The following is a 14,750-nucleotide window of genomic DNA, read 5'->3' on the forward strand; positions in this document are numbered from 1 at the left end:
GTGAAATAGGGCTCTATATTTGTTTTATTTCAAGTAACAGTGGTCCATGCACTTTATTTGTTGACTAAGCCTTATTTTCCCCACTGATTTGAAATATCAACTTAAGCATATATTACATTGTTATAAAGATATATACATTTGTTTCTACAATGCTCGTTTTATTTCATTGATCTACTGGATTATTTCTGTGCTGAGTCAGGTTGTTTTAATTGCTGAAATTTGACAATATATTTAAATTTTTTAATATTTTATAATGGATCATGACATTTAAAAAAATAAATAAATATAATCAATCTGCATTTTTTAAAAAAAGGAAAGAAAGAACTCCTACCTTTTGTGACAACATGGATGGAACTGGAGAATATTATGCTTAGTGAAATAAGCCAGTTGGTGAAAAATAAATACCATATGATCTCACCTATGAGTGGAATCTATTCAACAAAATAAACTAAGGAACAAAATAAACCACAGGCAAGGAAACATGGAGCCGACTGAAAGTGACCAGAGGGGTTTGGGAAGAAGGACAATGGTGGAAAGAAGGAGAAGGGAGTACACAAAGAACATGTATGAATGACCCATGGACATTGACAACAAAGTGGGAATTGACTGTGGAAGAGGGGAGTGGGGTGGGATAGGTGGAGGAAGTCAAAGGGGGGAAAATTAAGACAACTGTAATTGAATAAACATGATTTAAAAATAAAATAAAATAAATCAGCGAATACAGAACCCAGAAATAAACCTATGCCTATATGGTCAATTAATCTATGACAAAGGAGGGGTAAAAATAGTCTTTTCAATAAATGGTTTTGGGAAAATTGGACAGATACATGTAAAAAATGAAACTGGACCACCGTCTACACTATATACAAGAATAAGCTCCAAATAGATTAAAAACTTAAATATATGACTTGCAACCATAAAACTAGAAGAAAACATAGGCAATAAATTCTCTGACATTTATCTTAGCAAAATTTTTTCTGACATATCTCCTCAAACAAGGGAAACAAAAGAAAACCTAAACAAATGGGACTACATCAAACTAAAAAGTTTTTGCACAGCAAAATAAACCATCAACAAAACGGAAAGATTACCTACTGAATGGGAGAAGATATTCGCCAATGATACATTTGATAAGGGGTTAATATACAAAATTTATAAAGAACTCAGACAATTCAACACCCCAAAAACCAAACAATTCCAGTAAAAAGCAAACATAATCCCTTCCCACCTCAAGACCACAAATATTTACTACTTTTGATTGGTTACAGGCAACATCTAGTGGTCGCTGGTAGATGGTTGATTCAAGGCTCCAACGTACACTCTTTTGTTAATTAGCCCACAGCTATTAACTGGTTAATTATTCCTGTCTCCTTCACTTTTCAGCAGCTGTTAACTTAAAACATCTCAGAATTTTTCTCCTGTCAATATCTCAGCTTTTTATCAGTGGCGCTTTAGGGAAGAAAGGATTTAGGCAGTGTTCAGAGACTGGTGAAGGGGGACAGACACTGTCTGGAGTCCAGGCCAGCGTGGAGATGAAGAGTTCATTACAAGTAGGAAACTGAAGCAATGGTGTGACCAGCGGACGGATAAAAATTCGGAGTATCCTTGGTGTTTGCAGAAAGCACCAGGCTTCACAATGTATTGGGGATGGGGTCTCAACTGGCCAATCACCGCCTCTGGAGGGCGGAGATTTCAATCTGTCCCCGCCCCTTCTTTGAGCGCCTTTCAAACGGGCCAACGAGTGCTCGATATTCCCTGCCGGTGGCCCTAGCTGATTGATCGGACTCCGTCGTCCCTCCCTCTGGTCACGGCTCTGGCCCACCTCTTCGCATACAAGATGGCGGCGTGCAGCGGAGTGGAGGCCGCTCCTGGGGTTTGCTGAGGTTGACTCCCTTCCCCACTTCCTAATTGCGTGCAAAGCGCCGCGCGCCCAGAGGACGGGGGCCGGGCGGGGACAGGGGCACCTGCGTAGCTGGACCGCGAGCCCGCGTCCAGCCTGCACTGCCCCACCCGGCCCCGGCCCAATCCCAACCGTTCCCGGTCTCCTCTCGTTCCGACTGATTGCCTGGCCCTGGTACGCCACCACCAGCTCTCCGAAGCTGAGGACCTTCCTCCACTCCAGGCTCACCTTCACTTTAAAAATGTTTGGCTTCTTCCTTCCTAGACAGCCAGCCTTCAAAACCGGGACTCCTGGACCGGCACCTGGTCCCCGTTCTCTCCACTGAGGCCCCGCTCACCTCTAACCCACTTCTCAGATTCTTGATTCTCTCTCCCTTAGTCGGAGACTTACTATTTCCCTTTCAAATTAATCCCTGACTTCCCACCACCTCCCTCCCCAATTTTTTTGGCAACCTTGCCACCTCTCTCAACCAAGAGCCAGACTTCCTTTTGACTAACTTCCGTAGCCCTATCATGGAGGCTGTGTACCTGGTGGTGAATGGTGTGGGCCTGGTGCTGGACGTGCTGACCTTGGTGTTGGACCTCAACTTCCTGCTGGTGTCCTCCCTCCTGGCTTCCCTGGCCTGGCTTCTAGCCTTCATCTACAACCTGCCACACACTGTACTGACTAGTCTTCTGCACCTGGGCCGCGGAGTACTGTTTTCACTGGTGGCCTTGATCGAAGCTGTGGTCCGGTTCACTTCTGGGGGCTTTCAAACCTTGTGTACCCTGCTGTACAGCTGCTGCTCTGGTCTGGAGAGTCTAAAACTCCTGGGACACCTAGCCTCTCATGGGGCATTGAGGAGCCGGGATATGCTGCATCGAAGTGTCCTCAATATTGTCTCCAATGGTCATGCTTTGCTGCGCCAGACCTGTGACATCTGTGCCATTGCCATGAGCCTGGTGGCCTACGTGATCAACAGCCTGGTCAACATTTGCCTCATTGGCACTCAGAATCTCTTCTCCTTATTGCTGGCCCTATGGGATGCAGTGATGGGGCCACTGTGGAGAATGACGGACATTATGGCTACCTTTGTAGCTCACATTTCCAGCAGTGCTGTAGCCATGACCATCCTTCTCTGGACCCCCTGCCAACTAGCACTGGAGCTCCTGGCCTCAGCTGCGCACCTCTTGGCCAGCTTTGTGCTTGTCAATCTTACCAGCCTGGTGCTGCTGGCTTGCGTGTTGGCAGTAATAGCGACTGTGTTGCACCCGGACCTCACCATGAGGCTGGCCACCTGGGCACTCAGTCAGCTTCACGCCTGGCCATCCTACCGCCGGCTTCAAGAGGATGTTGTGAGGCTGTCTCACCTAGCACTGGGCTTGGATGCTTGGCGCCAAGTCTGGAGCCGCAGCCTGCAGCTGGCAAGCTGGCCTAACTGGGGAGGGGCACCAGGGGCTCCCCAGGGTGGCCCTAGGAGGATGCCCTCAGGCAGGACCTGGCAACAGAACACTCTTCCTGAAGCAGGGACCAGATCAGAGGCAGAAGAGGAAGAAGTCGAAATGGCCAGAGTGACAGCTGCCTGGGGCCGGGAGAGGCTCAATGAGGAGGAGCCTACAGCTGGGCAAGACCCATGGAAGTTGCTGAAGGAGCAAGAGGAGCGGAAGAAGTGTGTCATCTGCCAGGACCAGAGCAAGACAGTGCTGCTTCTGCCCTGTCGGCACCTGTGTCTCTGCCAGGCCTGCACTGAAATTTTGATGCGCCACCCAGTCTACCACCGCAACTGCCCGCTCTGCCGACAGGGCATTCTGCAGACCCTCAATGTCTACCTCTGAAAACTCCACCCTCCTTGGCCACTCCTCCAGCTCCACGCTTTACACAGGCCCTGTGTTAGGACAGTGTTAACACCTGATCTCTGGGTCCTGGCTTGAATTTCCTTCTGCCCTCATGGCTGTCATGCCAAGCCTCCAAGCCATACATCCAGGACATTGAGATGGGATATCTTGGAAGACTGTGACCTGGGTGGGGGCAGGGTAACAGCTTTTCATGACTCTGTGGGTCTCTGTGATGCTGAGGGTGGTATGTCACTATGCCAGACCCTGAGACTGTTAGCAGTGGACACCCCTCCAGTTTGCCAGGACCTACTCAAATGCCAGCCTCTAGGGCTCCCCCTCTCTGCTTCTGGTTTTTCTGTTGGGGATTTGCAGGTCCTTTCCCTGCCCCCTCTCCACTGTCTCCCCAGCTTTTGCAGCCACAACACATCGGTGTCATTTGGGTGTTTTTGCAACTCAAGGGCCTTGGAATGATGTTGAACTTTTGCTTTCAGGCAGAGTTCTTGTGCCTGGTAGGTTTTGGGGGTAGCGTCTCTCAGGTGCCCTTAGAGCTACCACTTTTGCCTGTCATGATCTTATGAGGCACCCTCCCAACATTATCCAACAGCTGGGGTCAGGAGTTTATCCTTGGGGGCAGAGGCATGCATGTGCATCTGGCTTTGGGACCAAGAATCCTCACACCCCAGCTTCATTGGAAGCCTCAGGAGAGAGAACCAGATTTCTATTTATTTCTATTTCTATTTCTATTTCTATTCATATTCCTTTCACTCCCCACATCACAGAAAAATGGCATTCCTCTTCTGTTTGTCTCTCCCTGGCATTGGGGAGGGTAGACTGCACATTCCAGTAGGGTCCAAACACAGTAGCGGCCAGGCCTAGGGGCATGCAGTTCCCTGAGGGGTCTTTTGGCCCAGTTTCTAGTGAATAAAGTGTTTTTTGACAACTGACAGCCTGTGTGTGCATTCTTGCAAGGGCGAACAGGTGGTCAGAGTCAGTGACGCTATAGCAGTGTCCTTTAGTCCTGCTGGAGTCACAGGTTTGGTCTGTGGGGAACTTGATGGGGGAAGAGAGAAGACAGGATGGGATCACTGTGCCTTGGGGAGAACCCGTGCCACATGTGGCTGGATTAGCTTTCATCACCTCCAATTTGTGCCTTTGTACACATGGCTTTTGGAAAGCCCTCTCTTTTCTATTTTTGCCATAAGTCCTAGTAGACAGAAATGTGAACTTTCTCATCCCAGGTTTTCCTCTGGTGCCACTATTCGCAGGAAGGAAATTGGGTTGGGGTTCCTTTCACCTGGTGTCTAGTCTACTCTCTGATCCCTGTGGGAGCTAGTGCTTGTCTGTGTGCCTTGGCATAGAATGGTGCTGTGATGGGCTAGAGTATGGCTGTAGAACCTCCTGGTGCAGAGCAGGGAGTTGAAGCTCAGTACTCCTGATGCTTGTCTCCAGCTCACGTGGCCCAGTCCCCATTGGTCATATCTGCCCTTGCAAGGCCAGCAAGAGGGAGGGGGACATTCCCCCATAATTGTATGTTAAATCTAGGGGTATAATGCCAGGAACAGCCTTCTGGAAGTGGGGAAAGGGAAAAGGGGTAGGTCAGACAGAAACTAAGAGATCTCCACTTTCTCTTGCGTTGAGAAGGTGAGCTGATGTGGACCTGGTAAGCCCTGGTTTGTTAGTTATTGGGTTGGGGTGTGGAGCCAGGGCTGGCTTCTGAAGGTCAGAGGAGGGGAGCCTCGAAGGACTCAGACTTGGTGGCACAGCCTGAGTGGGAGTAGAGTTCATTCAGAACTCCATTTTGCAGTTGGGAGGCCTGAAGGAGGGCTTTTTCTTGCCTTCCCCCAACCCTGGAGGGGTAGCTGAGCAAGGAGAGAGCTTTGCCTCCTAACATTATTTAGTAGTCAAGTAGTCGTTGCTGGATTCTAGAGCTGGCGCGCCCTCTTGTGGTCATCTCAGAAACTACTTATCTCTAGATTTCCAGTGGCACTCGATTCTCCCGCCAGTGGGGGATCTCAGAGAAACAGCCTTCCAGCCAGTCTTCCAGCGACCAAGCAGGCAGCAAAGTCATAAGTGCAAATCCATGGCTCCTTTTTTGTTAATAATATCATGGTGTGTGTGCTAAAAGTAGCTCCTACCCAGTTCATATGACATCTCTGAGTTAGAAAAAGATGTCCAGAGCCCCACACCAGGAGGGTACTGTCCTCAGCTAGGCACTCCTGTTCGCATCCTACACATGGGCAACTCTGTTGAGTGGCCGCTCATTCACTTGGGCCTGACTCCTGTGTTTCCTTCCCCTTAGCTCATCCAGCCCAAGAGCCCTCCCTTCTCCTCCTCCCCCCGTCCCCCCCCCCACCCCGCACCTTCCCCCATCCTCACAATAAGGGCATTCCCACCCCCCCGCCCCCCCCACCCCGGCTAAAGAAGACGGCTGAGCCAATCGGAGGTTTTGAAAAGATTTATTGAATGGTCTCTAAGAAAACGGCCCAGGAGTAGAAGGAAAAAGGGAGGACTCAGCGAAGCAGACGACCAGGAAGAGAGGACCCCACCTTGGGGTCCTGGGCCAGAGGACCCACACCTGCCATCACAGTGCACTCCTTTGGTCTTGGGCAGAAATCCACCCAGTATCCTGTGCTGCAGGGCCTGATCTCAGACAGCCTCTGTCCGCATTCCCTGCCAGCAGCGGGACAGAGCGGCCTCCATTCCCCCTCCTAGTCATTCACAACATTCCAGGGGGCCAGCCTTCCCGGATGATGTGGCTAACACCGTGGCCCGCCCCCGCCCCCGCCCCCGCCCCGCCCCGCCGTGAGAAAGCGTAGGCTCACTTTCCGGTGGGCATCAAGCGAAAACAGGGGAGTTGTGCCAGTCAGAATATACCAGAAATCCAGAAAAGGTGCTGTCCGTCTTGATGCTGGCATAGATGCCAATGTAATCACCCACACCCACCTGCACCCACACCTGGTCCTCGGGCTCTAGCCTCACCATGGCGCCTCCGGAGAGCGAGGCTGGCTTGGGCCACCCCCCAAAAAACTGGAAGAAAGAGGCGATGGACTCGCCATTCTTGACCAGATCGAACTGCAGGCTAGTCCGGTAGACGGTGGCGTGGACCGCGAAGTAGTAGACCCCAGGTACCTGGCAGGTGAACTTGCCGGTGGCTGCGTCGTAATGGCCCTGTTCGTTCACCAGCACCCGGTCGAAGGGTAGGGGCGCGTCTGACGGCGGAGGCACCCGGCTCTCGGAGCGCTTGGCACTGAAGGCGGAGCGCGGGGGCACCGAGCACTCCCCCGCAGGCCCGGTTGCTCCCATGGGGCCCGCTTCTCCTCGCGGACCGGGTTCCCCACGGGGCCCCGGCATTCCTGTGGGGGTTAAGTGAAGGAGTTCGGGTGAGGGCAGCGGCTGGTCCGCCCACAGCGGTGTGCGCAGAGGGCGATTCTGGGAACCTCCTTGTCCTCTCTCACCTCTCCAGCCCACCGCCTCCCCGCTAGTCCCGCCCGGTGTACCAGCCTCCCTCTCCCCTCTCCCCCGCTCCACCCGTGTCCTGCAGGGCTGGGGCAGATCTGACCGGCTGGTCAAAGAGGGTCTCAGGGGTTCTGACCCCGCGGGCTGAGTTGCTCTCTCCTATTCCCTCCCAAGGCAGAGCGAGAAAGGGCAGGATCGGAGCGGCGCCCCCTGGCGGGAATTCCGAGCTCTGCAGAGCTGGAGCAGGGGCAGGCCAGCTCTGAAGGCCCTGTGGCCCTCTTACCCGGCCTCCCGCTCTCGCCTTTCTCTCCGGGAGCCCCGGGCGCGCCGTCTCGGCCGTCTCGGCCGTCGCGGCCAGGCATGCCCTGATTGCCGTGGTGGCCGGGCGTGCCTGGAAGGCCAGGGTGCCCCGGGCACAGGCTGGGAATCTTGTTGTCGTCCAGTGGGGGGGAGCCGGCCGCCAGGTCCAGGAGCAGCAGGGCGAGGAGCGGCCTCATGGCGCTGGCAAAGGGAGCCCGAATGCCGGGGTCTTCTCGTAGTCTGTGGGCTGGGCAGGACAGGAGTCGGGCCCAGAATTCTGGGGCCTTCCTTGCCCTCCACCCCAGGACAGCCGAGTAGGTCCCCACCCCACTGCCATATCCCTGTAGCTGAGCAGCCGCGGGGACAGAAAGAAACGGGGTGCCCCTAGGCCCGGGAACCCTGAGAACACAGCTGAGAAGGGAGAGGCCAGGCCCCTCCCTCTACCTCCACCCCTGCCCGCCTCTAGTCTTTCCCACAGTCCCCTCCCCCATCCTCATTCCCTTCCACCAAGCTCACCCACTTCCTGGCTCCCGGCACGGCTCCCTTTCTCTATGGCCTCCTTCCAGGCGCTTGCTTCTTCGGACGCTCCAGCTGACCTCTGCTCCTGCCTCTGCGCTTCTCCGCAGCCAGGCGCCCCGAGCCCGCACGGTCCGCCTGGCCCTGCGTAGTTCGCTCTCTGCCTGCTCTGCCCTGCTCCTCCCAGACTCCAAGAGGAAACCAAGAGCTCCCGCCGGGAAATAGCAAAGAAATAACTCGTGGTGTGCCAGGCGTCCAGCCAAACTTTGCGGGGAGAAAGGAGGGGGAGAGAGACTCGAGCCGGACAGACAGAGGCAGAACCGTGAGACAGACACTCAGGACACCTACTGCTCCAAGGAGCTGGAAAGAGAGAGAGTGAGTGACAGACTAAGGACAAGGCCCAAGTCCAGGAGAAATATAAGCTGAGAACTGAGGGTGGAGAGTTCTAGAGGCAGATAGAAAGCTGGATACCCAGGACTTAGAACAGGGCCTGCCACATTACTAGGCTCTCATTGAATAAATGAAAAAGAAGCCTGGAAAAATAGATGGAGAGGGAGAGGGCAGAAATAGGGACTTCGGTGGGATGCAGTCTAGGTTGTCAATGGCACGGCCTGGAGTGAAATCTGCTGCCTTTGGCAGCTGGGGCTAGTAAAGGGACAAGGAAGGAGCTGGGAGGGTAGAAGAGTCTCATTAGCCTGGCTGAGGACTTCTCCCCTTCCTGGGAGGCCTCAGAGAGGATGGGCAAAGTTCCATGCTGGTCCCCCTTCCTTTGTTCCCCTGCCTGCCCTCCCTGATAGGCCAGGGAGGAAGGGCAGGCAAAGGAGAGGAGTCCATTTCAGCATCAGGGCTGGGCACAAGCCTCCAGGCCAGCTGCCTCAGGCAGCCTGTTGCAGTTGAAGGGCCAGGGGGTGCCCAGCAGTGCCACACCAGACTGGCACTGGCGCTCTGCCTCCTGGCAGACAGAACGGCAGGGAGGAAGAATACTGCCCAGTGGGGTGCAGTGGGGCACCAGCAGCCTGCAGAGGAGTCTCCAGAAATTCTGGTAGCAGGGTAGACTTGTCAGGCTCTGTGGAAGGAGATCAGCCCTCAAGCACCTGCCCTCCAGGCTCCCTCCCCTTCCTAGGGGGTTCCCTTCTTATCTCTTCCCAGAGCACCTTGTAACCTCTGAGGACCTCCATCACCTCTTCCTGGGTGGCCATGCCAACCCAGATGTTAGGGAAGGCTGTGGTGTTGTAGCTTAGCCCCATGCACATCTCCACTTGGATGGGCTCACAGGCCATCTCTGCAGGGGTAGGAGGGGAGGGTCACTGTGGGGACTACCTGGCTGTGTAACCGGGAGCAAGAAGGGAGTTGTGAGAATCAAAGGAAATAAAATGGAGAGATGGCTTTACACATATTGAGGATTCTGTTATCCTCTAGCAGGGGTGTCCAACCTTTTGGCATCTCTGTGCTACACTGGAAGAAGAAGAGTTGTCTTGGGCCACACATTAAATACATTGCGACATGTAATCACAAAAAAAAAATCTCATAATGTTTTAAGTAAATTTGCGATTTTATGTTGGGCTGCATTCATAGTCATCCTGAGCTACATGTGGCCTGCATGCCACAGGCTGGACAGGCCTGCTAGAGCCTGCTCCAAGCATCATTGGCCAGCCCTGGGCATCATGCAGACCTCTATTTGATCTCAGAAAGCATGGGATACCAGCATTAGCAGAGACCATTCAGCATCTAGAAGGAACTTCCCTGATTTCACCTTCTTTAAGGTGGGCTATGGAGAGAAGGGCCTTCTCTCTCTTTCTGTGACAAGGCTGGACTGGTTCTTGAGGTCCCAAGCATTAATTCTCATTTAACTTGGGGGTGACACAGGACTCTGTAAAGAGCCAGGATAGTGAATCCCCCCATCAGGAAGGATAGGGATGGCCGCTATAAAGAGTGTTATGAATGGGTGCCCAGCCTGCTCAGGCCTGCAATCCTTGTCCATGGGGCCATGATGAAGGCTTCTCACCTGGGGGTGGAAACAAGGGGCTGCTGCACTTGTCATCACTGCTGTCTGTGCAGTCTCTCCATGTGTCACACATCCACTGCAAGCTCTTACATCCTCCATCTTGGCAAGACGATTCTCTGGGTCCACAGGGGTCTGTAAGACACAGGAGGAATGGCAGTGCTCTCAGATATGTCTGCCTGTCCCTCACTGCCTTCACAGTGCTCTGACCAGGGTCTAGAGTCCTTCCCCCATTCTCCTGAAGGTACCTCTACTGCGCACACCTTCTTGACCAAGGGCACCTACTCTCTGTGGCATTGAGAGCCCGGTAGATGGCTGAGAAGCCCATGTTGCTGATGCCATGACCTGTCCTAAAGAGTACAGCCAGTTGGTGATGCGAGGAGATGAGGCGAGGGGGCAGCTCTGCTCCACAGAACCTGCCCAAAGCAGAGAGCAGTCCTGGGCATGCTGTTCCTGGCTGGCTGGGGTGCACTGAGGCTGCACACAGGCCTTGCCCAGAGCTGGGTACTTTGGATGATGCCAGAAGGGATGGGAGGCATATCTGATTCATGGAACTCAGAGTCTAGTGAGGAAGACACATGTATTCAGTAGACAACGTACAATATTAAACAAACTGCTTGAACTCGAGCCCCTTTGAGATGCGAAAAATCAGCAAGTGTTCCTGAGGGGAGTGGAATTGGACCTGCAGGTGGGAGAACTGGGAGAGGGATAGGACTGGGAAAGGGTTCCCTGGAGGAGGGTGATATAAGGAACAAAGGCTCTGAGGTGAGAAAGGATAAGCCTTTTTTACGGTGACAGTGAAGAGACTTCTGGCTTGGAGTAGCCAAAGAAATGGAAGCTAGGGAAGAAGTTGGCTAATTTGTAGGAAGCTGTGACTGTCTGACTGTGGAGGATGGACTTGATCCTGGGCACCTCCCCTGGCATTGCTCGTACCTGCCCAAGAGGCCAAGGGCCCCTGAGTTGCTGGTCTCATACACCTCCACATAGTCAAACTTGCACTCTCCTTGAGTTTCCAGGCTGAAGTTGTGGAACTGTAGTTCTATGCCATGTCCAGCAGGAACTGAGATATGCCAGGTGCAAAGCTGGGGGAGGGCACAGATGGCATACTTCACAGGTTCCTTCTGTCCCAATCTGAGCATCCAGGCTGAGTGCCAGAAGGCCTTCCTCCCTGCTGCAGGCTAGGCAGTGCTACCTAGTTCTCACCATAGGTGCTTCTTCAGATAGGAAGGGCCTTTTAACTTGTCTGGTCTCAAAGATAGGTTTACTGAGCATGTGAACATCTGGGTATAGGGTAGGCACTTAATAATGCTCTCTTCCTGCTTGCTTAATCTCTGACCTTCACAAGTACAAGGCAGTGTCTACCATGCTGTTCCTAGACACACTAACTGGGTGCTCAGGTGTGCCCACATTGCCTTCCTCATGGAGTGCTGGCTTACATTTTGGTGAGGGTATTCCTGCAGGTAGCTAGTAGTAGAGAAATTTCCCTGGAGCCCAGTCAGGTTTCCCCCACATCCTGGAGAGAGGAGGAGACGTTCATGAGTTGTTCAGCATCTGTGCCTTTACCTAACAGGGCCAACATTAACTGTGGAGGAGAGTTTGGTCATGCCTGTGGGAAACAAATTCTAGGCCAGAACAGTTGCCAGGCAGATTTGGGGCTGGACCAGAGCTAGGGAGCTCAGCCTGAATCTAGATCAGATGCCTGACTATAGCCCCCATCCTGAGGCTGCTGTGGCCCATACCTGAGGACCGGGCACTGCAGTTGTTCTCGTCACTGCCATCAACGCAATTGGCAAAACCATCACACACTGAGTCAGGTAGCAGGCAGATGAGCTGGTCACAGGGAAACTCATTATGGGCACAGCTCCCTGAGTGTAAGGGGGAGCATCTGGATTCAGAAACATCAGAGTCTCCACCCATTTTGCCAGTGCTGGGAGTGACTGGAGGGGAGGGAAGTGGACCATTGACACATAGCTGGGTACACTGTGGGAAAACACTCACCATGCCCAGGAGCCACAGCCTGGTACCAGGCATAGAAACCAAATCCTTGCACACTGCTGTCAGAGACGAAGGCCACTCGGAGGTGGCTGGCATTGGTGTTGAGTGTAGGTGGAGGCACACTCCCACACACTCTGCAAGAAACCAGGTCAGGGGTGATAGAGGCTCAGAGCACAGGACTAGCCAGAATGGAGCCTGCCTGAGCTCTGCAGTCCTCTTTCCTCCAGCTCCAAACTTGTGACAATGTAGTCAAAAGGTTCATTTCATTTCCCAGGGGGCTCTGATTTTCTTATCACCTGTATATCCATCCTTGCAGCATTTATTCATGGGAAAGGAGGTACTGGCTCCGTTTTACAGCTTTGGAAAATGTGGTTAGAGAAGGGAAGTGACCTTCCCAGGGTTATATAGCAGAGCTGGGCCCAGATATCAAGACTCTCAATTTTGTCCCAGCTGAGCCTTTCCCACTGTCGCTCCCTTGCCTCTGCCCTCCAGATAGTGATTCAGGACAGGAGTGGGACCTTCTGGGGGCAGAGGGACCCACCTGAGGAGGGGGCCTTCAGGCTCAGGGAAGATTTCCAAACGATCAAAAAGACAGGAGGCCACACTCTCTATGCTGAGAACTTCGATCTTGAGCTGTATTGCATGGTTTGTGGACACCTGGATGTTCCACACACAGTGGACATTGGGTGGGTAAAAGTCTGGGTAGCTGGGGCTGTTGAAAAAGCCTCTTGGTCCAGGAAGGAGGCCCCCACAGGCTGCAGAGATAGAGGTTAGAGTTCAGAGCTCAAAAGGAGAGAGACCCTTTTTGTCCAAGGTGCCTCTTCCTGACCCCCTTCCCTCCTGCTGTATTGGGCCCTTCAGGAAGGTCTGCCCTTCGCACTCACCAGACTGGGGTGTGGGTCTCATGCCTGCTTCCTGCTGCCATTTAGATGTCCCAGTTGCCTGAGATGTGGTAGTGGTCATGGTAGGGGGAGTGCCAGTGGTGGTGAGGCTTCTGGCAGGCAGTGGATGAGAGGAGGCCCCAAATGGGAGTGCGGCCTGTAACTCTGGAGGCAGGAAGATGGGGGAGTGGGATTCAGAGGAACTGGATCCCTGGGAGATGGGTAACATAGCTCATGGAGTCTCGTTTGAAAGTTCTTCTCCCAAGCAGCAGGTCATAGGTACTTACGGGCCAGGATGATGGCTGTCAGCAGCCCCAGCAGCAGGAGCAGCAAGCTGGCCAACAGCAGGACACACAGCCAGGAGAAATGACAGTCTGGCTGCAGACCTCGGGGGCGCCAACCTGAGGGCAGGTCGGGTGGGATTTTGAGACATCCCTGCCCACCCTGCTCTGGCATCTTTCACACTGCCTCCAGCTCCTGGACCTCTCAGTCCTACCCCTCAGGTCACCCTCCTGAGCTGATTACCATGCCAGGGAGCTCGGATGCTAGAGCGGGCATCCTCCCGAAAGGCCAGTGGAGGGCAAGGTGGCCCTGATTCAGGCTCAAAAGCAGGATTGCAGAATTCAGTCTGAAAGGGAGAGATGTTAGGGCTGAGGGCAAGGTGGCAGCACTGCCTGGCAGGTGTGTCCACTGGGCACTGCCAGCCCTAGGCAGCTAGGGTTTGGAAGAGTGGTTCCTTGTGATCCTTACCTTGCTCAGTTCTGCTGACTCCACACACAGGATGGTATCTGAGCAGTCCTTCATGGCTCAAGGCTCTGCATGGCTTTCTGGAGTCCTTGAAAAAGCCCAAGACCCCCAAAGGTGCACTTCCTGACCCCAAAGTCCCAATCAAACGGGTAGCCTGTGCTTACTGAGGGAATAGGCTACCAGATGAGACCAACTCTCAGGCTACAATAGGCAGATTGGCTCAGGCTCCTGACTACTTTGGCTTTGTGTGGAGGAAAGAGCAGCAGCCAGAAGGAATTTGCAAAGGCACGAAATGGTCCCTTAATCCAGCTCAGCTGAGGACGCTAAGGTCAATACCCTGGCACAGGGCAGCAGTCTGTAAAGGCACAGGCAGTGGCTGAGAACACCCCATGGAGGACACTAGGTGCTCTCTGTGTGGGGGTATGATCAGGTGTGTACTGAGGTAGCACTTGAGGGGTGCTAGGAGGACAATGGGGGCTGTTTTGCAAGCATGAAGGAGTCATAGAAACTGAGTGTAAGGGTTTGGCAGCTTCAAGGCCTATGAGTCTTAAGAGCCCTGGACTAAACCAGCTGTCCACTGCTTCTCCCCATTAGGGCGACTGGGGCATTAGCCAAGCCTGGGTCTGTGGAAGGCCCCTGTTAAAGCAAGTGTATGACCAGGACGAAGAGATAAGCCATTATAGGAAGAACATGGTATATACTGGCTGCTTATGTCTGTGCTACCATGAGTGAGGGAACTTGAGAGATTGGCTGCTTCTTACTGGTACCCCTCAGCCTACAAAAGAAAGGACAGAGGAGAAGGAGAAGGTGCCTGAGGCCTTGGGTCGGGTTGCTCAGATCAGCTGTGGAGCCTGGCAGTTGGTGCTGTCTGCTATTGCAGGATAGGGTACATATACTCTGCAAACAAGATCACATCATACCTCTTTCTCCATCAGTGAAGTTCTCTTGGAAATTCTCAGTCTGGCCCAGATATCCTCAGGGAGAAAGGCAAGGGATGGTTAATCCGATTTGTGTTAGCCATGCTCAGGCTGAGAGTCAGGCAGGGCAGGAGGTAGGGAGGCAGCGTAATGTTTCTGGCTGCCATCTGTAGACTGTCTGTTATGTGTTAGGCCCTGAGCAAGAGGTCTTACATGCAGTTT

At 53.3% G+C, this 14,750-nt stretch overlaps 3 protein-coding genes across 5 annotated transcripts; 1 reads left to right on the forward strand and 2 right to left on the reverse strand.

Moving 5' to 3' along the window:
• Positions 1–1,848: 1,848 nt before the first annotated feature.
• RNF26 (ring finger protein 26) lies at positions 1,849–4,653 on the forward strand. The gene has a single exon (XM_054592412.1). The coding sequence runs from the start codon at positions 2,413–2,415 to the stop codon at positions 3,712–3,714; it is 1,302 nt and encodes a 433-aa protein (XP_054448387.1). The 5' UTR covers positions 1,849–2,412; the 3' UTR covers positions 3,715–4,653.
• A 1,864-nt stretch (positions 4,654–6,517) lies between these two features.
• C1QTNF5 (C1q and TNF related 5) lies at positions 6,518–8,326 on the reverse strand. Of its 3 annotated transcripts, none has more exons than XM_054592578.1 (3): positions 7,991–8,326; positions 7,454–7,717; positions 6,518–7,067 (listed from the first exon to the last, which is right to left on the reverse strand). In XM_054592578.1, exons 2-3 carry the CDS (start codon positions 7,665–7,667, stop codon positions 6,550–6,552), a joined length of 732 nt encoding a protein of 243 aa, XP_054448553.1. In that variant the 5' UTR covers positions 7,668–7,717; positions 7,991–8,326; the 3' UTR covers positions 6,518–6,549. The 3 variants fall into 3 exon arrangements, with proteins under 3 accessions (XP_054448553.1, XP_054448554.1, XP_054448551.1); XM_054592579.1 differs by having other exon boundaries at positions 7,454–7,710; positions 7,987–8,326; XM_054592576.1 differs by having other exon boundaries at positions 7,987–8,326.
• A 501-nt stretch (positions 8,327–8,827) lies between these two features.
• On the reverse strand, positions 8,828–13,750 carry MFRP (membrane frizzled-related protein). The gene is made up of 13 exons (XM_054592257.1): positions 13,615–13,750; positions 13,390–13,492; positions 13,152–13,265; positions 12,868–13,029; positions 12,525–12,738; positions 11,987–12,117; positions 11,728–11,853; positions 11,425–11,501; positions 10,922–11,070; positions 10,274–10,404; positions 9,992–10,123; positions 9,141–9,268; positions 8,828–9,052 (listed from the first exon to the last, which is right to left on the reverse strand). Exons 1-13 carry the CDS (start codon positions 13,666–13,668, stop codon positions 8,828–8,830), a joined length of 1,746 nt encoding a protein of 581 aa, XP_054448232.1. The 5' UTR covers positions 13,669–13,750.
• Between the last annotated feature and the right edge of the window lie 1,000 nt (positions 13,751–14,750).

Source organism: Pteronotus mesoamericanus, unplaced genomic scaffold (genome assembly GCF_021234165.1).
Source record: "Pteronotus mesoamericanus isolate MK-2021 breed Mesoamerican mustached bat unplaced genomic scaffold, CSHL_Meso_final scaffold_36, whole genome shotgun sequence".
NCBI classification, from domain to species: Eukaryota; Metazoa; Chordata; class Mammalia; order Chiroptera; family Mormoopidae; genus Pteronotus; species Pteronotus mesoamericanus.